Source organism: Rousettus aegyptiacus, unplaced genomic scaffold, assembly GCF_014176215.1.
Source record: "Rousettus aegyptiacus isolate mRouAeg1 unplaced genomic scaffold, mRouAeg1.p scaffold_m13_p_3, whole genome shotgun sequence".
Taxonomy (NCBI): Eukaryota; Metazoa; Chordata; class Mammalia; order Chiroptera; family Pteropodidae; genus Rousettus; species Rousettus aegyptiacus.
In genome coordinates, this window is record NW_023416306.1 from 130,681,851 (window position 1) to 130,708,229 (window position 26,379).

Consider the following 26,379-nt stretch of genomic DNA (forward strand, 5'->3'; position numbering starts at 1 on the left):
CAGTCACTGCTGCAAAAACTATGTGGGGATTTTTTCTTGAGTTCAGGAATGTTTTTCTTCTTCCCATCACCACAATTACATTTAAAATTCAGAGCAGTATCATTTCATCAAATAATTAAGCTGATTGCCTTTGTATAATAGCAACATAATTTCCCATCTAATCTGATATTCTGGAGGAAGCTACAAAACCATTTTAATAAAATGAGATGTCTTTTATATTGGACATTGTTAATGATGAACAGCAACATGTGCCCTATTTTGGTCTTGTTTTAAGTTGTCCGTTAGCTTCAGTAATTAGTAACTGTAAATAGAATTCAGGGCCCTGCCAGAAGTGTGGACCGGTTATGACCCTACAGAAAAGTGTTTGCAAGTCAGTCAGATAGGCATGGATTTAAGTCGCATGTCTGCTCCTTACTCATAGCATCTCCTAGCTAATTATCTTACCTCTCCTGTTTTTTTTGTTTATAAAACACAAGGGTGTTCCATTTTAAGACTTACTATAAAGCTATAGTAAGATGGTGTGGTATTGGCAAAGGGTTAGACACATAGATCAGTGGAACAGAATAAAGTCCGGAAGCAGACCTACACAAATATGGCCAATTGATTGTCAAAAAAATTGCAAAAGCAATTCATTGGAGAAAAAAATAGCCTTTTAAATGAATGGTGCTGAAATAATTGGACTTCCAATTCTCGAAAAAAATATACAGGCTGCCTTTTAAGTCCTAAGAAGAATAGAAACACAAATAAAATTATACAAGGGTCTCTAATTCCTATTAATATTAACAAATAGCTATTTTAAAGAATAATTTTTATATAGCTTCTACAAACTAGTCAATTATGTCGAATTTTATAGAAAAAAAGGATTTTAAAATCATAGGTGAATTAAAACACTTCAAAGATTAGACAAACTATAAATAAATAAATAGATAAATAATAAATAAAATCATAAGTACAGTTTACTGAATGTCACTGTGTCTAAAAATATACAAATAATTCTAAACAATATAAAAGCTATCTAAACTAGTCTTATTCCAATATCTATTCTTAATGGCTGCTAATGAAGGATCTTGAAAACAGTGTTAATGTGATCTTTGCTATTTGCAACATTGTTGTGAACTCTTTCTTATGAATATATTAAAAGATAGTCATACTTTCTTAGGAGAATTTTTAGTACCTTTTAAGGGAAAGTCGAATGAATAATCAGAAGCAAGGTAAGGATTTTCATTCTTTTCCCTGGGTGTGGCTTATTTTTGGTTGTTTAGGGCCTTGTGGAAATGTTCTCCCAGGGTCCCCAGGCTATACAGTGAATTAGTATTTCTAGTGAACCTGCAAAGCATTATTGGGGAAATTACTCTTGATCTCTAAAAACAAGAGCACTGCTTTTTCTGTTTTTGCCACAGAGCTGTGACAGAGAGCATCAATCAACTTATCACTCTGTGTACCCAACAAGCTCCTGGCCAGAAAGAGTGTGACAATGCCTTGCGGGAGCTTGAGGTAGGTCCCTGGGCAGACTGCTGAGGACCTTAGATTGTGTGTCTGTCTGTCTTTTCCCTACAGGGCCAATTCCTTCTCCTCTGTCCTTGCCTTTTACTTTCCTGGGCAACCAATGGGGCAAAAGTTCTAATCCAAGTGGGAAGGAATTGAAGAAAGTTTAGTTTTGGTGGGATTATCATCCCCGCTTTCCCTTTTTCCACTAGGATGAGAGTTATTTTGTTAAAGGATTCTTTATCTCAGACAGGAAGAGGCATATGGTATAGGGTTTAGGCTGAAGATGAGCAACCTCTACCTGAAAAGTTTGGGAGAGATTATTCTGGGGCATTTGAGAGAAGCTGAGATAGATGTGCTTTTTTAGTAAATATGATTTCCCCATACATTTTATTTTATAACACATTAGGGGCACGTAAGAGGATACGCAGGAGTGGCACTGATTACTGTACAACCCAGGTGCCCGTGGAGTCCCTAGTGGCTCAGGACACAGTGTGGGTGCTTTTGCACTTATATTCCTACTTATGATTTATTTGTAATTTAAATTTCATTTGAGCCCATAGAATGTACATGGGTAAACATGTGCCTACTTGTATGTAGTGAGGTCCTAATCAATGTAGTTATGTTGAAACCGCCAAAAGGTTATCTCAGTAGATATGGGTTGGTTGTACCAACTGTAACTTCAGTTTTCTGGATGATTAGCATGGGAATGTCATGGGAGGAACACTTACTATGCCAGAAGAGGGGTTTCATTGCAGCTTTTGAAGGATTTGATTGAGGCCCTGTCTGACAATGGCAATAGGCCATTTTGTGCAGCTGGAAATGAGAAGAGCTCGTTACCATGAACTGGAATGTTCTGGAAACAACAGAGAGTGTTTCCAGCCTTGGGTGAATTACTGCCCTATTCTGGTCTGTTCACATCTGCAAGTATAAATGATATGTGGGTGTTTGATCTAAATGAGCACTGTTGGCCTAAGTACAAATACTCTGTCCCTTAATAGTATCTTTAGTTGCCAAAATTATGACTATTTCAGAATTGCTGTTACTAAAGCAATTTTGATTGTGCAAGGAGTGGAAGGAGGGTCTTTGATGAAATGAACTCTTTTACACAGCCCTCTTTCCCTCAGATCTTTAAGAGAGTAACTCAGCAGTTTCAACCATTACTTCCCGCCAACGCTTTGTAACTCAAATGACCATGTCTTTCTGTTGGCGGTGCTCCAGAGGCTGCCGGGTCCTCCTGTACATTCTCACTCAGTGGGGAAGAGGTGGAGGGCTGTTTCTCCAGGCTCTCCTCTCTCATAAAAGGTAATTGAAGGTCATTACACTATGAAAGCTAACGATGATTTTCAGTGGAGACAAAGACAGAATAGGCAAGCCCCATACCCAGTTCCTCAATGGACATTTTATAACTTTAAAAATAAACCATCCCTGTGCGCAGTTTGGAGGAGTTGCCTTCTTTCATGCTTACCCATTAAAAGGTTCCAGAATTGAAAACTAAGAGTTCTACTAATTATGAAGAAAGGAGTTAATGTGTCCTTGAAATTTAAACTCCTTGGAGTTATCCAGCAGAAACATTGTACTAATTTACCATGAATATGTTGTCTTGCATTAACTTTCAAATTTCTTTAAGAAAAAAATCTCCCCCTTCTGTAGATACCGTTCTTCAAAAATGAAAACCAGAGATTCTCCTCTCTGTGAAAGCTAACCTAAGACACCCACCCCCCTCTTCAATGTATGTTTTTAGCAGGGAATCTGAAGTCATGGATACTCTGATTTAAATTCCTCTCAAGAATCTGAGTAAATGAGTGATCGTGACCAGAATCCTGTATACGGAGGGAAAGTTCATAGTCTGTACTTTATGATGAATTTCTCTTGTTCTATAACACGAGCTTGCTTTCTAAGTTGTGTTCTCCTTCTTCAGACAGTCAAGGGGATGTTGGACAATCCTAATGAACCCGTTAGTGACCTCTCTTACTTTGACTGCATTGAGAGTGTGATGGAAAACTCCAAGGTAAGGCTGTCTATGCTCTTCACATTACTCTTCAGCATAGGGAAAAATCTAGATGTGCTTTGTGTGCATCTGCCATTCTGTATAGCTGCATATATTATAAAGCCTTGTTGTGGATCCCTCTGCTCAGGTGCTGTTCAAACTTGACCGTGCATCAGAATCACCTCGGGGACTTGTTAAACACAGATTGATGAGCCCCACCCCTGAGTTTCTGATTCAGTAGATCTGAGAGGGGACTGAGATGGTGTATTTTTGACAGGTTCCTAGGTCCTGCCCATGTGGTCCAGGAGCCACACTTTGAGAACCACTGCTTATGCCATATCACGGATGGCTCCAATTAAGTATTTTTTGAATCGAGTTATGTATTTTCTTCACTTGGGAATGAACTGCTGGGGAAAGCCCTGCAGTGACCTTGGCTTATATGAGACCCTCTTGTGTCTTCTCTTTACTATCATTCATGGCATGCATTCTCAAAGGGAGTGAAAAATTGCGGTGGCGGGGGGTGGGGGGGGTGCAGGGAGGATTTGGAGGGTGGAAAAATCTAAGGTAATATAATGGTTTGTGGCCTCCCATCTTAAGCTTAATTAACAAAATCTTATTTCTTAGTATTTAATTTGAAATGGGTGGCAATTACTGGGAAAATATTATAAAAAGAGTTTTTAGTGGAGCAGTAATTTTTTAAAGGTTGAGAAATACTGACCTATGATGATAATATCAGTGTTTTTGAGAATGCCTCAAATGAAATGCAAATGAGATGAATGGATGTTGAGCAGTTGCAGTCTGGCTGTGTACTTGGAACGCACATGTATTTTTGTTTATGTCACTTTACACTAGCTTTAAGGAGACTTCTGTATTGGTGATGTCAGGAGGGCCCGTTTTGCACTGGGTAAAGACTAGAGTTTGCTCTGTCCAGCATCCTTTATGGAATTATGAATTATCCGAGGGGAGAATGCATACATTTTATATACGTATAGCTAAAGAAGGATGCAGGATTAGGGAGAGGAAAATACTACATGTAAAAATACCCTCTAACTTCTTTGCTCTGCAGGTCCTCATGTAAGCTAGGTTACTTGGTATATCTAAGCAATTGTAGGAATTTTTTCCCTCGTCCAAGATAGCCTATTGCCAGCTGAGGTACTCTGCTTTGGGTTCTAGACTTAGCGACCCCATATTCCCTTCAAAGGGTCGTGGTGAACAGCTTTCAGTTCTGCCATCCGTGACCCTGGGAAGTGGAAACCTGCCCTCCTGGGGCCTTATGAGACTCCTAGAAGACAGACAGATAAGGGGCAGGCACCTTGCCTCTGCTCATGACTTTCTCTGTGAACTTGTACAGGGTGCTTGACCTCCGAGTTGGATTTTGAATGCTAAAATTCCTTCTAGCTGTTATTTTAAAGACCTCTGAAGAAAGAATATACCTATTTTAAAAATAAGGGGAAATAATTACAAAAAGTTGGAAAACACCTTTTTTAGTGTTTAGATTATCTATTTATATATATATATGCATGTGTGTATACACACACAAACTTGAAAACATTTAAATTTTGCTGTCAATAAGTGTAGAGATCATATAGTATAGAAATCATACCAGGAGGAGTGTATCTTCTGCTTTCTACCATGACACAGTGAATGTGTCTGATTTTTTTTTTTTTTTTTTATTTTGGGAACTAACAGTTCTCAATTCAGACCATTCACCCATGGGATGCCCTGTAAGATTGTACTTTATTGATCTGAGTATATTAACTGTATCTCCTTGAAATATAGATAACTTTTGGATGAAAGGTTTATAGTTTTATTATTCATTTCTGTTTATGGAACAGAAACAATATAACTCTTTGAATCTCTTCTTAATGCAAATAAAGGAAAATAATGGCAAATATTATAAATTAAGTGGCCTTGAATGTTAAATTGTAAATGCAGCCCTTTTGCCCCATGGTTTGAAGGAATGTTGGTCAGAGAATATTGCTGATTGGTTGTTTTGCAGGTTCTGGGTGAGTCGATGGCAGGGATTTCTCAAAATGCCAAGACCGGGGACCTTCCTGCCTTTGGGGAGTGTGTGGGAATTGCATCCAAGGCTCTCTGTGGGCTGACAGAGGCGGCAGCTCAGGTAAGGGATTGGTTAGTCCCCTTGCCCTGTGGTGTAGCCTGTGTCCTGTGCCAGATTGTGAGTACCAACAGCACCAGATCCCTATGGGAGGCCTGAGGAAGCTCCCAGTTTCAGCCCCTTATTCAACTACTACCACAGAAACCATGAAAAAGACAGTGGCTCCTGTGCTGGCTGGGGCATTAAGACAAAATATCAGCCAGTTACCCACCAGGAGCAGGGCAGCCTGAGAAGGACAGTGAGACACTGAACACTGCAAAGCCAGCATAAGGATTCAAAGGCCAGTTTGCTTTTTTCTTTTTTAAGGTCATGGTTACAGATGAGTTTCATGGGGCCAGGGGAATAGGCATTACATAATTCGAATTCCCTCTGAGGTTTTAGAATTGCAAAAATCTTAGTCAAGTTCTTTTTAGCATCAGAGGGAGAAAAATACAAGATGCCGTCATGCAGAAATATGATCAGGTGTGTTCCTCGCCCTTCTCCAACTGTCCTGTGCATTTCTGATAATTATTGGGCTCATGCGACTGAAGCCTCAAAAATGTCAACATTTACCTTAAAGGATTTGTCATTTGAGAATTAATTTGAGCCTAGAAGATTTTATTGAACCCAAGAAAAACACCCCCAGTTTGGGGATGACGTTATCTTCCCTTATCCCACCCCTCAGATCTCAGGGGAAATGAATTAAGATTAAAATTCCTACTCACAGATTCATTTTCTCCCTGTTATTTGGCTAACATATCCAGGGGGGTTAAAGAGAAGACCTCTTGTAGACTCTTGTCCTCTTAGAGACCAAATATTGCATTTTTTTTTTCCTGAGCCATCTTAGTCATTCCTCTTACTTATTATTGGAAATATTGATCTAAACGATAAGGATATGTTAGTCTATGAGATGAGAGATGCTCACAGGGCATGCTCCAGGGCTGGCTGACCCAGCAGCTCCATGCCATTAGACAGCATCCACTTTTTTCTGCCTTGCCCATCTGCCAGCCAGAGTCAGCTTCATGCTGAGACTGGTCCCCTCATAGTCATAAAATGTCTGCCAGAAGCAGTCAAAGTGGCATTTGTCCTTGTTCATGCCCCACAGAAGAGCTTGAGGCTTTCTTAAGAACAAGGAGACTTCATTCTCAGAGGCCTGCAGCCTACTGTCCCTGGCCTGAGCTGGCATTCACAGTCCATCCCTATTGATGAGATTAACCTGACCAACTTGCACTAAGAGTCCCTAAGTATGGCTGCTGCATGTACCATTTTCCCCCACGGGCTCATCTAGGATCACAGAGCTCGAGCTGTGATTTTCCTCCTCCTTTTCCAGGCTGCGTACCTTGTCGGCATCTCTGATCCAAACAGCCAGGCAGGCCACCAAGGCCTTGTGGATCCCATCCAGTTTGCCAGGGCTAACCAGGCTATACAGATGGCATGCCAGAACCTGGTGGACCCCGGCAGCAGCCCATCACAGGTAACCACGGGGTGAGGATATGAGATCTGCGAGTCCTTAAGCTCTTGTAGGTGCGTTATGAAAGAATGGGAGAAATTAGTAAAGAATACTATTTTTACAGAGCTTACAAAGCCAGCTAAATGCAGCACTGTAGATCATGACTTTGGGAGATATTACAAAATGTGAAAGTGGAAATATGTAGGTGCTTTGAAATGGGATGCCGAAAGGCTGTAGGAGTAAAGTAATCGCCATGGGATTCATCAGGAGTTTCATGATTCCATTCAGTTCAGGGGACATACGTGGGAGGGCTTGTTCTGTGCTCAGCACTAAGGGTCATCATGAGTGTGACCTGATTTCCTGCACCCTTGGCTCTTAGTCAGCAGGAAGTTAGGGAAATACAATGATTAGGCTATGATGACAATACCAGGGATGCACAGAGGAAGGTGTGATGAAGTTTCAGAGATGGTAGCACTGAGCCAGGCCTCGAAACTGGTTTATAATCTAAAGTGTATAAAGGAGCCACAGATATTTTAGGACTAGACAGTATGTGATATTTCATGACACTTCTAATACTCGAGTGGCATGGAGTCCCATCCACTTATTAAAGCCATGCGTGTTGAAAGGAATAAGAACTGGCCTACATGGGTTAGTAGAGGCAGCCTGCGAGTGGCACATCTGTCATAAATTCTAGGACTGGCATTCTTGAGGCAGGAGAAGGATTCAAGGAAAGAAGTAAAGGAGACAGTACAAGGATGATCTGGACCTAAAGCAGACCTTAGGGCTCACTTGTAAGTGTCAGTGCACTTGAGATTCCTTACCTGTTAAGGCCAAAGGGATGTAACCAGCCTCAGCAAAGTAGATCTGGTGGATTCAGGAGAGCACTTTGGTGTGTGGGGTAGAGCTTAGAAGATTCCTGAGCCAGACTCTTTAATAAGACACCTACAGCCCACTATGGATGAAGCAGGATCTGTCACACTTTGATGTTTATTTCACTCATCTAGACCTGGACTCTCCACTGTGGTAGCCACTACCTACATGTGGCTATTAAGCACTTGAAATGTAACTGGTCCAAATTGCAATAGGCTGTAAGCATAAAATACATACTAGATTTTGAAGGCTTGCCATGATAAAAGAAAATGAAAAAATCTCATTAATAACATTATTGAATTGATTACATAGTGAAATGAAATATTTTGGATATATCAAGTATAATAAAATATATTATTTAAATTAATTTCTCTTGTTTCTGTACTTATTTTAATGTGGGTGCTAGGAAATGACATGTGGCTCACACTATTTCTGTTGGGCAGTGCTGGCCTATACCCTGGACCAAATACTTCCTTACCGGGGGTTCCAAAGAATGACTGCATCTCCTTTAGGACTGTCTGGAGCCCAGCCCGCTTCCACTGTTACATCAGCACTTCCTTTCCTTTTCTTTGTTTATTCTCTCTTGCTTACTAATTCTTGCCCTCTCCTTTCTTGGAGAGACTTCGGGGACAGCTAGATGCATGTTGTAATTACATGGGCCCTGAACATGTGAGCTGGAGAGAAATCCAGGGCTGGGGACCAGGGTGGACTCCTCTAAGCTGGAATCCTCTGCACTGAAGTGTGGGATGCCCCCAACCCCGTTCCATGCCTTATAGGTTCTGTCAGCCGCCACGATTGTCGCTAAGCATACCTCGGCCTTGTGCAATGCCTGCCGCATCGCTTCGTCCAAGACGGCTAACCCCGTGGCCAAGAGGCACTTTGTCCAGTCAGCCAAGGAAGTCGCCAACAGCACGGCCAACCTGGTGAAGACCATCAAGGTAGGTGTCTGACCTGAGGCCTTGGTAACCCCTGTTAACACCTATCGCAGAGGAGAAAGGATAGGATTTAAGCTCTGCTGTCTTAAGACTTATGTCTACTGAAGTTTAACTTCTAATTAGGTCTTATGACTTAAGTCACTGGAAGGAGCCCTTTACTAATGGAAATGTTTATGATGAAAAACTAACAGCCTTAGTCTCTACTAACCTTCTAGATAGTGAGAGGGACTCCCCAAATTCTGTCTGTGAGAAGCTTAGGGGCAGAAATCTATTTGGAAGGGGTTAGGTAAGGGTCATCTCTTGGTACTATGTTTGGGTAGCAAACACACTGTCTACTTAAACTGTGTGCTTATGTGGGGTGGTTTTGAGGGGGCTGATAGAGGGTTCTACCTTTGTTGGTAGATATGGACCAAGAGAGAAGGTAGACAGAGAAGGGAATGGGAAATTATGGAAAACCACTTTTAAAAAATGAATTTAATCTATCTTATGTCTATTCTGTCTATGCTTATTTAAATGTTTAAAATGAAGCAATGTTTATTACAAGTTCGTCTTTGTGCAAAAGGCCATGGACAGGTCAGGGGGAGACAGGGCCAGGGTGCCCTTGTGAGTAGGGAAGTGCAATAGCTGGAATATAGCATTCGTAGGTAGGCGATAAGACCACAAACTCAGTCTGCCCTAAGCAAGACCAAGCAGGCAGGAGGCAGCAGACCATGTGGTAAAACTGCCCTGGCCTGGTCAGCAGACCACAAGCAGAGTTCAGCACCCTCCTCCAAGCCTCTAAAGGAGCTTGTCATGGGAGGCCAGCTACTAATTCAGTATAAACCTGGATGTGCAGTGGGGAGAGGCATCTGAGGGTTAACACTTTAAGGATTTTCACCTTCCTTGAGGTAGAACAGTCTACTTTGTTGCTGGGCAAGTCCTGGAGTAATAGGACTTTTCCCCATTCACTCCAGAGGATATGGCACTAGACACTTAATTTTCCTTTCACTACACAAAGCCAGTTTAGTCTCAGAGAGACATCAGTCAACAGGCTGAGCCAAGCAGAAGCAAAGAACATGCAGCCCAGCAGCAATTGGCAGCTTGTGAGCGAGAGCCTAGGGCAGGTGCCTCGTCAGCAATTTCTTCACTATTTAAACAGTTTAAAAAAAAAAAAATCTGCCTTTTTGAAAACAATATAGGTTGAAAATGAACAAATTAAAGCCAGGACCCAGGTGCTTCTTGGATCCTGGTGGCAGCTCACCTTAATTTCCATCATAGGTCATTAGAAACTAAAAAAGGTTAACATTTTAAAATGCTTGTGCAAAACCTGTTCCAAGTGTTTTGTGTATGATATTCAGTCCACACAACCACCCTGTGCTTGGCATCCCCACGTTACAGACAGGACTCTTGAGGCACAAGTAGGCTAAGTAACTTCCCCAAGGTGACCCAGCCAATAAGAAAGCCGAGATCCCCTGCCCTTTCCACTGTCCGTCCTGCTCTTGCCCCTGGCAATCCTGTTCAGATCTTCCGCATGGAGAGACTAATTTGTCTCACCATCTTGGGAGGAAATACTTTGAGGTGCCTATAGTGTGTGCAAGTCTGGGGGAGGAGAAGATGGAAAGACAGCAAGAGAATTAAAAGTGGTGATATCATTGTTGGTCGCTTGTGTAATGAACTTATCTCAGTTAAACTTGGCCATTTTCTGATCGTTAAAAAAACAGGCTATAGTTAGATGGACCAAGAAAGAAAATTTAAAAAGAAGCTATTCTTTAGAAATTCCTAGAAACCTTTTTCTGCCTCCTCTTTGGTTTAAAAATCCTGACCTATCACTGTTAAGATCTCACCTTCTTTTCAGATTCTACTTACAGTGTCAAGCCCTCTTTGTAATTCCCTGCAGCAAATGAGCTCTTGTGATGGCCTAAAAGATATACTGGTGCAGAAACATCTGAGGGGGATGAAGGGTGATTGTAATGTGGAGAAGATGAAGGCCTAGTCTCCTGGGAGCATCTTGGGAATCAGTAGCAATGTGCAATGCACAATAAACTGAAATGAACCTGTTGCCCTTATCTTGACGAAACATGCTTGTTTTTCATCTCCCCTTGGGTGGCAGGGTTTGCCAGGGGTGATGAGCTTTGTTTTTTTAATTTCCTATTAGGGAAGTAGTAAAGATCATTTCACCGTAGCACACTGTACTAAATACTGAATAGATTTCCTGTTCTAGGAATGCTTAAGAATTCTGTCAAATAGCAAAACAAATGAATATTTAATTCCCTAAATGCTTACTAGAGCTGCTGTCATAGCTGCATTTTGCTCTAAGTTTAACGCTTCTTGGTACTCTTTTTTTTTTTTCTTTTAATCATGAGGATGTGCCCGAATCCTAGCTGCCACACCCTTGCAGTCACAAAAAAACAGAAGTCAGCAGAGGAGCATTTGGGAGACAGAGCAGTTATATCACAGGGGGTTATCAGCACCCATGTAGAATGTGTGCCTCCAAGAATCTTAAATCTCTGCTGATGGCATTTTTTAAAATGCCAAAGCAAGGCTCAGCAAGAATAAATATCTGCACCGGACTCCCTGCCAGGGCGATAGTTAGAAGCACACAGACCCCTAACCATGATGGCCATCTTTCTACTGGTTACCACATAATGTTGCCTGCTTTTCTCTCTCCAGTCATCTCGTTACCTAGTCTCCAGTCAGATGTGTGGAATGGAATGCTATTTTAAATGTGCAGTCGCTCAGGTTTGGGTGCCAATTAGAAATTGTGCAACAACAGCTTTTGTTTTTCCTAGAAGTTGGAGCATAGCCTTGCCTCTCACACTGGAGTTGAAGCTCAGGGTTTTGCAATTAAGCGTTTCAGGTACCAAAGACACCAGATCCAGCTCTCATTAACCAATCTGACTTAGCTCTAAGTATGTTTTCTTGATCATCTTGCTGTTTGGAATGGCAAAGTAGGTTTCTTCAGAAGGGAAAAAAAAGACTGTTAGACTTCTCTTACTCCTTATTTTCATTGCCCTTGTCTAAGGTCAGTAGGTGAGAAGGGAGCCCGGGGTCTCGAGTTCTAGTTTGAGGCATGACCTTGGCATAGCGTGTCATTTTCTAGGTGTCGATTTTATCATCTGGAACATTGAGGACTTGGGATTACATAGTCTTTAAAGTCCCCCTAACTCCCAAAAGTCATGAATTTTTGAACCTGGTACACATGGAGAAATTGTTTCTCCAAGCCCCCTGTGAGATTCTGCTAAGTGAGAATGTTCAGGAGAGCTGGCCTGGGGGTTGAGAGTGTCCTGCCCCTCTAGGGCTTGGGTGTTTGGCTAAGCGAATTTACCCTTTCGTTGTTACGGCTGGTGTACTGACATTCTGTGACATAGAATGTCTACATGAAAATTGCCATGGCTGCTTAAAATTTCTCCAGTTGGGCACATTTGAGTGAGTATTCAGTGTACTAGGGCGCCTGAGCCGTCTTCAAAGTGAAAGCAGCATTCAGAAGTGAAATAGTATCTGTGTAAGTCATCCTTTTTGATGCTAAGCACTTTCTTGGGAGGAAATAGCTTTTTCTTTTAGAATTAAAAAAAAAGTGGGTGATGTAGCTTGGTGTTCTATTCCACATTATTCAGTGTCCTGTCCTATAAATAGTAATGGGCCACATGACACGTGATCTTAGGACCCATGCTCAAAAAAAAAAAAAAATGAATCTTATTGATGCAGTTTATGAAACTGCACAATTAGGAAAACTATTTCTTAGAATTTCCCTCAGGTAATCATCTTCATTTTGAATAAGTTCAACTAAGGGTTGGTGGCTTGATCAGGTGCCTGCCTGAGAGGGTTGTAGGCTGAGAGGGTTGTGGAAGATAAAAAAGGGGGCAGGAAGAATGTGGAGAGGTGAGAAGCAGGAGGGTGAGTGGCACCTGGGAAGACTTGGCATCTTCCATTGAGCTGGAAGCCATGTCATCCCAGCCAAAGGGGTATGATGGGCCAGTGGAGGTGCTGGGACCGGAGTTCCTTTGAAGCCAGAGTCCACTCCTTCCATGTGCCTGCTTAGCCTGTGCGAGGGCCACTCCTATTATGTGACACTCACCCTGCCTCCCATTGTATTCCCGGATTGCTCTGAAGCCTGGTAAGGCCTGACCTCAAGTAGTCAATAATGTTAATAGTCCAACAAGATTATAATGCCAACTCACTTGTATGTTGGCAGTGCCTTGCACAGTGGAGGTAGCAGGTGCCAAATCAACGTTTATGGAGTAATGAGCGGCAGTTAGAACTGAAGCTGTGTATGTGAGCAAGAAGGAGCAGCATGTAAGGTTTCCATTGGTCCTGAAGAATAGCAGAATCAGAGAGGTTAAAGTAGAGGTCAGTGCCTATCTGGTAGGCAAGGGCAGTAACCAAGGCCAGCCATACATGCATGATATTAGCCAAGAAGGTCAATTAGCCAAGCTCATGGGAATTCCTCTGCAAATGTTACCTTGGCAGATATGTGATTATTGTCCCAAGCTGCCAAGGCTTGATTAGAATGAAGTTGTTACTCAGAAATAGCCTTTAAAGCGATGTGCCTGCCTACTCTTGCCTTAATGAAAAATAGAAATGCTACCATCTCAGATCTGGTTGTTGCATAATGCTGATTCCTCTGGTGTTTTGTTCTCTAATTGTCTAAATTGGCATTTATATATTGCTCATAATGGTTAAATTAAAAGTTTAATTGGTTGTTTAACAAGGAAATTTATGTTCTTCTACAAATATAACTGCCTTCTCAAATATAGTATTTTGTTGGGACACAGGAGAGTTGTCCCTGGGTAACAGGCCATTGGTTCCAACAGTCTTATTCTTGGGGAGGTGGAGTCTAGGGTTAGAGAACCTTGAATCCAAGTGTTAACCCTTTATGAAGCAGCCTGGCATGGATCACAGGCTGCACTCCTGGATTCTCATCCATCCCGGCCATTAATCAGCAATGTAACTAACTGATCCTTCAATGCCATTGTGTTACCTGCTAATTTAAAAAAAGAAGAAAGCTATTGAAAAATAAGACACAAAGACAAAAAACACATATCAAGTGTGTAGAACTCGGTGAGTTTTCTCAAGCTGCACACACCTAGATAACCTTAGCCAGATTAAGAAAAGGAACATAGCCATCCCCAGAAAGCCCCTTGGTGCTTCTCCAGCCATACATGGGCCAAAGGTGACCTGACTGCTAACACCCTAAATTAGCTTCACTCGTTTTTGTACCTTGCACAGTAGGTACCCTTTTTTTGTCAAGCGTCTTTAACTGAATATTATGCTTGTGAGATTTGTCCATGTTGTCAGAAGTAGTTCTAGTCTATTCCTTCCCATTGGATTCCATTTTTTTCATTTCGAAATAGTGGATATGCAAGCCCTACCTCTTTCAGTCATTCAGAGACTTCCAGGTAAAACTTAGAAAAAGTTGAAACTGCTACACAATGTAAAGTATTTTTATAGTCTGGGAGGGAATAGACTTAGTTGGAGTGAAAAGTGAGGGAAGAACACAAGGGTTATAGTGTCAAAAGTGGGGAAGAAAGTGGTTCAGCTACAAGGTTTGGCAAAGTGGCTCATAGGGAGCGAGGAGCGGTGTGCTGTTTGAATCCGTGTTTCTGCCTCATGTGAGTGGGAAGTTGATGGCCTGTGAGCTCAGCTGTCCTGTGAGGCGCACATTCAATTTTATTTCTTGTAATTGCTAACTGAGCCCCTATGCTTAATAGCAGAGATCTCTTTGGTTAATTCTTATTTATGAATTTTCCAAACATTTTGTATTCCCGCTAAACCACCTTCTTTTCCTGGGAGGCAATTACTATGGTCCAGGAGTCATTTGTGCTGCTCAGTGGGATGAAGTCTCCATGCTTCTTCCCATCAGGCTCTGGATGGGGATTTCTCAGAAGACAACCGCAATAAGTGTCGCATTGCCACTGCGCCCTTGATTGAAGCTGTGGAGAACCTGACAGCATTCGCATCTAACCCTGAATTTGTCAGTGTCCCTGCCCAGATCAGCTCCGAGGTAAGGAGTGTCTGCAGCTAAAGTAATGTTGGTATCTTTGGCTAGCTTTATGTAGCACTGAATGGGCACAAAGAGTAAAGAGCTCCAAAAGCTTTCTCTGTCAATATGTAGGGCATTGTGTTTGTTCTCAGTGATGGCACATGCACAGAGTTGATGAAATTCAATGTCTGCACATCTCTTAAGAGGAATGCCTTAGCTTTATGTGATGAGAACAATCTCTACACATAGCTTTGGGGCTGATTCTTAATATGTGTCATACTCAAAAATTATATTTAAGAACATGGACCCATGTCCTCACCATCCAGGCCCTATGTGTGCCATCCTCCATGGTTCCCTACCCACTGCGTCTCCTGTGGACAGAGGTAGTGGCTTGGTAAAGAACAGGACCTTCCAAGGCCCGACTCATTCACTCTGTGCACCGTGCCTTTGACCCTTCTGCTATTTGGTCCCAGGGGTCCCAGGCACAGGAACCAATCCTGATCTCAGCCAAGACTATGCTGGAGAGCTCATCGTACCTCATCCGCACTGCACGCTCACTGGCCATCAACCCCAAAGACCCGCCCACCTGGTCTGTGCTGGCTGGACATTCTCACACTGTGTCTGACTCCATCAAGAGTCTTATCACATCTATCAGGTTAGTTTCTCCTCCAGAAATTGTTAGGGGCCTGTGTCTGAACAGGGAAGGAAGGGAATAAGTATTTAATAGCAATATGTTTGATCATTCTCATCATCTTTTTCTTTTATCTCTTTGGGATCAGTGGTAGCACTAGTCACAATAATAGCTACTTTAAGCACTTACTATATGTTGGATACTATCCCAAGTATTTTACCTATATTATCTCATTTGATTATAACAGCAGCTTTGTCGGGTAGATACTGTCAATGTCTCCCTCTTATTGGTGAGAGAATTGAAGCAGAAAGGATTTAAGTAAATTCTCGAGGTCCTCTCCAGGCCTGTTGGCTCTAGTCCTAGTCTTTATTACCATTGTAACTAGGAGCTTAGGCAGAGCACCACTATTTATTTAGCAGGATTTGGGGTTACCTTGTTTTGCTAATAAGACAAAAAAGAAAAACATTCTAGGTCCCACAGTAATTCAGGGCATCTCTGACCCCCTTGGTGATAGTAAGGGCCTGAAACAATATCCCCTAAGTAGATAAAACATTTTGAAGTTGACCAAAGTTAATAACCAACAGCATGGAATACATCCCTTTTTTTAGATATATTTTTTTTCAATTTTGAAACTCAGGACCACAGTTAATTTTCTTAATGCCTTGCAAAGAAAAATGGGCTAAATATTTTAATGTCTACTGTAACCCAGGAGTTTGTGAATAGTATGCTATATAGAGAACATAATGTGATTGCACTAGAAATAGCACTGACATTTTTTTTTTAAGTAAGGATTCTGTGCTGAAGCCAGTGAGTAGATAATCCAAGTCTGAATTGTTTCATTTGCCATTTCCTGGCATCAGCCTGAGATAGAGGGCGGCACTATATCCTTCTCACCAGAAATAAAAGTTAGCACAAGCGTTAAATTAAGAAATGTATGAGTTATTCAGAGAGGCATTGCCAGGCAAGCATCAGGGATTGACTCCTTAAATAATGCAATCAAGTAGGGTAGAGAGAAGACAGAGTCTCATGGCTCTCCAATGCAGGAGTGGGTTGTAGAACTTGAGCCCCATGGAACCTGTGTTTAACTCCCTCTGTCCCTTCCAGGGACAAGGCACCTGGACAGAGAGAGTGTGACTACTCCATCGATGGCATCAACCGGTGCATTCGGGACATCGAGCAGGCCTCGCTGGCAGCTGTCAGCCAGAGTTTGGCCACGCGGGATGACATCTCTGTGGAGGTAAGCTGGGACTCTGTGGCCAGCTCGGAAGCCTTTGAAAATGCTACAGAATCTCAGCATCAGGCTTTGGGGGATGAGAGAATGGGACCAACATGTTTTTGATGATAGAGTTTTATCACTGAACCACCTTCCCCTGTGGAACCAACCTGGGAAGTTTGCAGAGTAGAAAATGGTGGTTTGGTGAAGGAACACATGTACTACTGGAGGTGGCAAGTTTAAATGCGGCTGAAGCTTAAAAAAAAATTAATGTCAGATAAGAAAATGTCAATAAGATGGGTTTACTGTATTCTTTTTAACATGTCAGTGGAGCAGAACTAAGCATGTTTGAATGTTTCTCTGTTGTCATGTTTCATCAGTGCATTTTTTGACTAATGGGCACATTTAGCATTAAACTCTATACATTCGGTCTATTCAGAGATAAAGGTTTCCTTCCTAAGTTACTCATTATCTAGTATTTGGAGACCTTTAGAATTCTGTTATTAATTCAGAGCCACTTTGCCTTTTCTTACCAGTTTTTCCAAAGTTGAGGATAGAATTTCCCTACTTTGATCCTTTGAGTTTTTTCTGTAACCTGTCCAAAGGCCTCTGATTAATTCATCTTTCTTTGTTGAAAGTGCCTGACACTCAGAAGGTGCTTAATAAATATGGATGGTCTCTTCACTGATGTTTCCCTTACTGCCGCTGAATTCATCAACAATGAACTTTGACCCCGTATCTAAGCAGTGGGCCCAGAGTTGGTATTGCTCATTTTTATTAATAGAGCTGTCTGTTTAACCTCAACTTCACACCATCCTGTGCCCATTTCCAAGAAAGAAGGGATAAACATTCTCATCTTGTGTGGAATGTTAGAATTAAAGTAGAATATGCATACAGAAAAGTGTGCATATCATAGTGTGAAGATGATGAATTTTCACCAACTAAGCACATTCTTCAACCAGCACCTTTTTCAAGAAACAAACATGACCAGCGACTTAGAAGGCCCCCATGCATGCTCCCATCTTGGACCATCCCTCCCCAAGCATATCCTCTGTCTTAATGTCTTCCCTAGGAAGAAAATCCTCCCCTTTAACTGCATGTGCTTCCTGCTTACACCATATTTCATTTAACTAGCTATCTGTAATAAGACAACATTGCTGGAGTATTCTCGTGTTGTAAGTGAGAAGACAGTAATTAGCTAAATAAGACCCTTGGAAACTTGGAGGTTTCTATCCACCCACCTCCATCTCTCTATGTCTCTTTTTTCCTTTTTCCCCCAGGATTTTGTTTAAAGTTTGCATGTTAGACTGCTCCTCTCATTGACTAACATCTTCTCAAACATCCCAGCACGTGTACAGCATTGTTTAGTGGGGAAGTAGCAAAGGCCTAAGTCTCATTTCTAATGACCTGGTCTTTGTCACTTTGTCAGGAATTACGCCATCCATGCTGCTGTGTGCAGACCTAAAATTTCTAGCCTTGTGATGTGTTAGAGCCTGACTTTCCCAAGCGAAGCTCCTATGAAGATTCCTACGAAAGGATCTGGTCTTTCCCACTACTAGCTAACAATCTCCATCTTTGAATTCCCCACCCCCTCACACTCCAGCATCATCCAGATACCTTGCCCTGTCTCTTTACAGCATGAGTGCAGTTCTTTGGGATGGGGAGATTAAACTGTCTCTCAAACCTGAGAAGAAGTGCCTTGAGGATGCCATTTTCAATAACTGTATCCACATCTCCAATAACAAGGAACTGAGAGCCTGAGCTGATGAGCTCGATGAGCATCTCACCAGGCATTTTCACAGTGTGGTGTTTGGGAAATAGTCCTGCTTTCAGAGAACTGATCTCATTTTTATGTCACCCTTCTCTCCCCTCCCCCCTTAAAGAGTTCATAGTTCTGAGGACACAAAGACCTGGATGTTGCCTCAGACTCCATTAGCTCTCTCCTTTTGGACAAAGTTGTGTTTTCTTGGAAAGCTGTGGCCGTTTCACATTTCCAGTAATTATGCTGAATAACCCAAGTTAAAGATACCAATAGCATCATTGGTTACTGTGGTTGGTTGGAGTGAGAAGCCAGTAGAAATAGTGTTGTGTCACTCGCTGCCTTGTATCACTCACAGGTGCAATGGGTCCTAGCCCAGGGATGCTGAGAAGTCCTGGGAAAGGGCAAGGTGAAGTGGCAGCTTGATGGCACAGCTAGGCAGTTTGATGTCCATTTCTTGCGGCCTCCTTTGTCTGTCACATGGGCATTTTTAAATCAGTGCACCTTTGAGGGAACAATTGTGAGGTGAATTTGACAGCTCTCTCCCCTATCAGGCTCTACAGGAGCAGCTGACTTCGGTGGTCCAGGAAATCGGGCATCTCGTAGATCCAATCGCCACAGCGGCTCGGGGAGAAGCAGCTCAGCTGGGACACAAGGTAATGTGCACTGAGGGGATCCTACTGAGAGCACACATGAGAGAGAGGTGCAGGTAGAGGTTTCTATTGGTTTTGCTATTGTTCTCAAAATTCTGAGGCCAGGTATTGTGCCTAAGTTAATGCTGGCTTAAACAATGGAAAACAGAATTCATCTTCTCCAAAAATGATCACCTCAGGATCTGCTTTCACCTGGCATTGCGATAAAAACCACAGAGAAATTTTTCTGGTCATGGTCAGACTTTTCAGCCTATGAGGCATTTACAGTCATCTGTCACTCGACCTTCGCTCAATACACCAGAGACTGAAGTCGACATTCCTAGCCTGGTGTCTGCCATCTTTTGTCGCTGGCTGGCTGGTTTCATTCTGATGTGTTTTAAAGGTACATTGTTTTTCCATGGCTCCTCATGGAAGCAAAGCAAACTTGCAAATTTCACTCTGGACAACTAAAGCCGCCCTGTGTGGTCACCCCTTCAACTGAGAGTTTATACTCACATTGTTGTAAGTGCTGAATAATGTGTTCCCTGTTTGGGGTTTATTTTGCGAATCCTTCAAGGATCATTGGCTTGTCAAGCAGCCCATGGCTCAGCAGAGAGAGGACAGAAATTGGATTTTTAACAACCTTCAGAATTTCCTAGCATTTATCAGAGCAGCCATCAGTATTGACGTGTGTATCTAGAAATCCAGTAGCCAGAATCTTCTCTGCAGGTATTGATTTCAGGAAATCAATATTCTTACTTTTTAAGTTACAAAACAGCTCAGGGGCCTGCTAAGCTTCCTGCTGGTTTTCTAAGGACAGGTTTTTGAGACTTAAAATGGTCAGTGTCACTGCCTTTTTAAGTGTGGCAAACTTCATTTCTCAGCTGAGTTCCTTTAAAATGAGAAAGGGGCTTGTTCACCTGTGTGGAGAGGTTTGCAAGGGTCGAGGGGACTGGTCTGGAGGTCAGAGCCTCTGCCTATATGTGTGCTGTGGGGAAACTGAGTTTGGAAAAGAGGCTGGACTCCGTTTCAGAAGTTACTCTTCATTCCGGTAGGAATTTCATAAGAAAATATTTCCAGACTTCTAGGGCAGCATCCTTGTCTCTGAAGATGTGTTGTTTGTAAGAAACATTAATTCCTATTTCAGTGGGTGACATCAAAAGAAAAATAATATATTTGTATCACTGGAGTTACAAATGTCCTCTTGTCCCTTTAACTAAACCAGTGTGACTTTCTAAAAGGGAGTCTGGACAAAGGCAGTCTAGGGGCCTTCTACCCAGAGGAATTGTGTGCTGAGTTAATACCCACATGGTCCCAGTGCTTTATTTCACCTCTCAGTGGGATCCTAGATCACCTTCAGCTGGAATCAGCTTAACCCAATCACCTGGGATTGCTAAGTGCAAAGTCTGAGACCCCACCTGTATTTTCCCACAGCTGCTAGAACAAATTACTACAAACTGAGTGGCTTAAAACAGAAATTGAATCTCTCACAGTTCTGGAAGCCAAAAGTCCAAAATCAAGGTTTTAGCAGGGTCATACTCTTTCTGGAGGCTCTCAGGGAGAACCTGTTCTTTGCCTCTTCTAACATCTGATGGCTCTTGACATTCCCAGGCATTCCTTGACTGGAACATGCCAATCTGTGCCTCTGTGGTCACATTGTCCCCTGCTCTGTTTGTCTTTCCTTATTCTATCTCTTATAAGAATACTTGTTATCACATTTAGGGCCCACCCAAGTAACCCAGAATGATCTCATCTTAAGACCCTTAAATATTCATGCAAAGATTCTTTTCCCCAGTAAGATCACATTCATAGGTTCTAGAGATTTGGATATGGACATATGTTTTGGGGGCCACCATTCAAACCACTCTGCCACCCAAGGCCTTAGGGAATCAACATCATGTACTAAATACTCAAAATTCTCTGTTAACTTCTGTGCTAACCCAAGTGAGGATGTTTCCTGTTCTGTCATGTCTCTCAAGAGCAGAAGGTGTTAGCTCCCCAAATACAGGAAAAAGCACGTATCTTCAAAAAACTGTGCACACAATAGTTGAGGAATCATGACACCTAGCGTTGAGCGCCTACAATGTGGCAGGCATTATGCTAAGTGCTTTTATGTATACTAATTTAGTCCTGCTAACAATCTTAATGAGCTTAGTGCTATTATTCCCCATTCTGCAAAGAAGGAAACACGTTAAGTAGTAGGAGGGAATTTGCCTAAGATTTTTCAATAAGGAATTGGCAAGGAGGATTCAGATTCAGTGGCTCTAAAACTAGAGCTTACTCTACCAGCCAGCCATAATACCTCCATGAGGAGTTGGCACCAGTTTCATTTATTCTCAGCATGCAGCAACCCTTGACATTTTACAGTTGCATTGATGAAATGTACTTTCAAAATAATAAAAGTAATGTAGAAAACATGTAAGATTCTAATGTATTAAATAAACATTTTGACTTCTTTAGGACATATAGGTTGCATCTTGAGCCCTGACCCCTGAGAAGCTAACATCATACTTAATGGAGAAACACTAAAAACTTTCCAAGATCAGGAATAAGATGAGGCTATCCAATATCACCACTGTTATTCAGTGTAGTATGGGAAGTCCTAGCTAGAGCAATCAGGTAAGAGAGGAAATAAAAGGCATCCACGTAGGGAATGAAGAAATCTTGTCACTTTCTGCAGATGATGTGACTCTCTATATATATATAAAAAAAAAAAAAAACACTGAAGACTCTACTAAAAAACTATTAGAAATAATACAGTAAAGTTTCAGCATACAAAATCAATGTTCCAAAATTCATAGCGTTCTTATACTCTAATAATGAATTTTCAGAAAAGGAAGTGAAAAGAAAAATAAAACTTCTTTTGCAATTGCAACAAAAAGAATAAAATGTCTAGGAGTTAACCTAACAAAACGTGTGAAGGACCTATACACTAAAAAGTATGAGATATTATTAGAAGAAATTGAAAAGGACATAAAGAAATGGAAACATACTCCGTGTTCCTGGATTGGAAAAATCAACAGAGTTAAAATGACCTCATTACCTAAAGCATTATACAGATTTAATGCAATTCCTTATCAAACTCCAGTGGCATGTTTTAAAGAAATACAATATACATGTTAGTCTTAAGTTCTGATTGAAATGACATACATTCGTGCTGCGATTTTTTACTATCAAGACTTGACTGTTGTGTGGACAGTTTTGTTAATGATTGACATTTCTGGTAGATGAATACATGCAACTGAGTAAAATAAGAAATTCAACAAAATATCATCAGATTTGTGTATAAGCACAAAAGACCCCGAATAGCCAAAGCAATCCGAGAGAAAAGAACAAAGCCAGAGGTATCACTCTGCCTGACTTCAAATTATACTACAAAGCGATAATAATCAAAACAGCATGGTATTGGCAGAAAAACAGACACAGACCAGTGGAATAGAATCAAGAGTTCAGACATAAACTCCCTCATATATGGACAAATAATTTTTGACTCCTTAGTTAAAAACCATACAACGAAAAAAGAAAGCTTCTTCAATAAACGGTGCTGGAAAACTGGAAAGCCACATGAAAAGAATGAAACTAGACTGTTGTCTATCACCACCCATCAAAATTAAAATGGATTAAGGACCTGAATATAAGACCTAAGCAATAAGTTGTAAGGAAGAAAACATAGATACTAAACTCATGGACCTTGGACATAGAGAGGATTTTATGACTTTCACCTCAAAGGCAAGGTAAGTAAAACCAAAAATAAATGAATGGGACTGTATCAAACTAAAAAGCTTCTGCTCAGCAAAAAAAAAAAAAAGCCATCAAAAGGCAAAGAGGGAATCATCCTAATGAAAGAATATATTTACAAACAATGCCTCTAGATAAGGGCCTAATATCCAAACTGTATAAAGAATTCATACAACTCAGCAATAAAAAAAGCAAACAATCCAATTAAAAAATGGACAGAGAACCTAAAGAAACACTTCTCCCAAGAAGATATACAAAAGGCCAACAGACATGAAAAGATGCTCACCTTTACTATTAGAGAAATACAAATAACCACAATGAGATACCACTTCACACCTGTTAGAATGGCTGTCATCAACAGAAGTAATAACAAGTGTTAGAGAGATTGTGAAGGGAAAGGAACCCTTATCCTGCTGGTAGGAATGCAAATGAGTACGACCACTACAACCACTATAGAAAATAGTATGGAGGTTCTTCAAAAAACTAAGAATAGAATTACCATATGACCCAGCAATCCCTCTTCTGGGTATTTACCCAAAAAACTTGAAAACATTTATCCGCAAAGATATATGCACCCCGATGTTCAGAGCTGCATTATTCACGGTGGCCAGGATGCAACAATAGGAGCAACCGAAGTGTCCATCAATAGATGATTGGATAAGAAGATGTGGTACTATGTATACAGTGGAATGTTATTCAGCCATAGGAAGAGGCGAAATACTGCCATTTGCAACAACATGGACAGATCTTGAGATAGTCATGCTCAGTGAAATAAAACAGAAAAAGTTGAAAGCCATATATTTTAACTCATATGGATGTAACATAAAGAAACAAACAAACATGACAAACAGGCTCATGGACACGGACTGTGGATTAGTGGTTATCAGAGGGAAGCAGGGAGGGGAGAGGTAGATAGTGGTAAAAGGGGTCAAATATTTGGTGGCAGAATGAAATCTAATTTGGGGTGGTGAAGCACAATACAATATATATATGACATACTATTGAATTGTACATTTGAAACTTACTTGATTTTATTGATGTCACCCCGATTTCTAATTAAAATGGCCTTCCTATCTACATCCCCATCACATTCACTCTTCCTCCTTATGGGAAGAAGCATTAAGGGAATTGATGCCTCAATTTGGAGCTGAAATATACTTGATGGGAATAATTTAGAGTTAGTAATTGTCACACAAAATCAGGAGTTGAATGACAAACATAATCAATCTGATCATGTTTTATCTGAGTGAGAATGGATTATGACACCTGAAGCAAATACAGCAAAATGTTGATATTTGGAATGCTAGGTAAATGGATATTACTGGATTTTTCTCAGATTTTAGTTGAAATACTTTACAAAACAACAAATACCAAACAACACACTTTTAAAATTCAATATTACAACTTATCGGAACTGGAAAAAAAAATGGAAAGTAGCAGACGGTACAGCAGTGGTCGAGAACCTGGGCCGTGGAGTGGGACACCTGGCTCCTGCCCCAGCCCCAGCTCTCTGCCGCACGGGGTTGAGCAGGTTGCTTCACCCGCCTAAGCCTCGGTTTCTTCCTCTGTATCTGCTTTGCATAATTGTTGTAAAGATTACATGAAGAAATGCATGGTAAGCATTTAGCAGAAAGCCTGGCTTATGAGATGCACACAAATGTGACATGTGGCCCTGGGGCACCCAGATGGTGAGTTTTGATGAGCATGTATGTGCCAAATATGATGCTGTCCTACTGGAGATAGTCCTCTGTTGGAACAGTGGTGAGCTGTTGTGATAGGCTTTTTTCTTTCAGGTTTGGCTAATCATAAACAGAACATCTAAGCAGATATGAAATTGTTTTTGCCTTTATTCCAAATCCATGGTTTGCTTAAAAACTCAGAACAGAGGACAGTTGGATTGGCTTCCTAAACACTTTACTCTCAGGCCCCTTTCCTCATCTGCTCTGCTCCCCTGCCCCTCACCTATCCCCCTTCCTTCTGACTTTGTAAGATGCTCATCTTTGGTTCTTTCAAAGGCTTTTCTATTCACAATATTCAAATTTGTAAAAATTATCACTCTTTATACTCTGGATCTCAGAACACATTTCTTAGCATTTCTGCCATGACGAGAGGTGAGAGAAAGAGCTCCTCAGAGGAAGTAAAACTGAAGCAAGAGCTTGTTAATTAGCAAGTACCTACAAAAGTAAAGTTGAGCCGTGAATAAGGTCTAAGGACCTAATGTATAACATAGTGACTAGAATTCATGATACTGGATTGCATAAGAAAAAATAAACTAAAGGTCAGCAAATCTGCCTCTCCCTGCAAGTCATACCATCCTTGTCCCAGCCCCCTCCCTATCAGTAGGGACCCTAAAGGAGATGCACGTATTTACATGATGCATCTGTGGCTTTTTGTCTTTAAAAGGTAACACAGCTGGCGAGCTACTTTGAGCCCTTGATCTTAGCTGCAGTTGGTGTTGCCTCCAAGATTCTGGACCATCAACAACAGATGACAGTGCTGGACCAGACCAAGACACTTGCAGAGTCTGCCTTACAGATGTTGTATGCAGCCAAAGAAGGTGGAGGGAACCCCAAGGTACCGTACAGAATGCTGCTGACTCACCTAGGACCACCGAGAAGCCATCACACATTCCTCTGTATCACGTCCCTTTAGGGAAAACACCTTCAATTCTTAGCTCCTAGCATTTGATTTCCCACTCAGAGGTGGGAAATCTTCTATTGGCCTTCCCAGGGATCTTTAAGAGGAAAAGCAAGAACTATACATAATTAATGCATATTTATAAGTTATTTTTCCATGCCAGATTGTGTAGGCAGGCATCCTTGGGGAAGAAAAACTTAATACCTGCTGGCACCTGCTCAGTATTGACACCCAGCTTGTGCAAAGCACAGCTCTGTTGTTTTCCAGTGTATGTCAGTTCCATTCCTGCTACTCAAGTTCAAAGCAGAATGCGACACAACCCCTGGCATGTGTTGCTATTGCCTTGGAGGCAGTAGTTTGATACGAAAATCTCCCTTACCAACTTGCAAGTGGAACATGCATTCATCCCAATGTGTCACCTAGATACTGTAAGTGGCCGAAGATGGCAGCATGTCATTTTTTCTCAGGGATGATATTTGTATCAGAGCGATTGTTTTACCTGTGAAAGCATTATGCGCCTTAAGTTTCCTCGGGGTTCCGGTTCCTGGAGAGGAGGGTGGGGCTCCCCTTGCTGTTTGTACCTTCTAGCAGCTGCCTGCTGTGATCAATCCCATCTTAATGGGTCCTCACCTCAGCAGAATAACGTGAGGGGAACACTGACTGGAAAAATTTGTGCAGGATACTTCCCTTGAAGCTAAAGGAATCTACATGTGTGTGTGTATTTTTTAATGTGTTCTGTTACATCCGTAAGGTCTTCAAATTGGTAGCATGGTACAGCAGAGAAGACTCGGGATTTAAGAGAATGGCAAAATAGTAATCTCGGAGCTAACAGTTGTCGAGTGCTGACTCTGTCGCCTATTATACCTTATACCATCCTCTTATTTAATAATCTTCATGAATATTCTATGAGGTAGGAAGGTTTCCCATTTATGCATGTGGAAACAGAGACTGAGAGTGCTCAGGTAAGTTGTCTGAGATGACA

At 41.5% G+C, this 26,379-nt stretch overlaps 1 protein-coding gene and 1 non-coding gene across 2 annotated transcripts in view; both read left to right on the forward strand.

Moving 5' to 3' along the window:
* The window catches only part of TLN2 (talin 2), a 380,704-nt gene that overhangs the window by 290,275 nt on the left and 64,050 nt on the right, over nt 1-26,379 (forward strand). The window contains exons 33-42 of the mRNA XM_036239383.1: nt 1,401-1,494; nt 3,407-3,496; nt 5,475-5,597; nt 6,904-7,047; nt 8,670-8,831; nt 14,668-14,808; nt 15,261-15,442; nt 16,523-16,655; nt 18,945-19,046; nt 25,164-25,334. Of these exons, the coding sequence (XP_036095276.1) occupies nt 1,401-1,494; nt 3,407-3,496; nt 5,475-5,597; nt 6,904-7,047; nt 8,670-8,831; nt 14,668-14,808; nt 15,261-15,442; nt 16,523-16,655; nt 18,945-19,046; nt 25,164-25,334 (1,342 nt within the window). The remainder of the gene's footprint in view (nt 1-1,400; nt 1,495-3,406; nt 3,497-5,474; nt 5,598-6,903; nt 7,048-8,669; nt 8,832-14,667; nt 14,809-15,260; nt 15,443-16,522; nt 16,656-18,944; nt 19,047-25,163; nt 25,335-26,379) is intronic.
* On the forward strand, nt 22,101-22,222 carry LOC118601159. Its single transcript, XR_004950244.1, has one exon. It is a non-coding gene; the product is annotated as a small nucleolar RNA SNORA53 (small nucleolar RNA).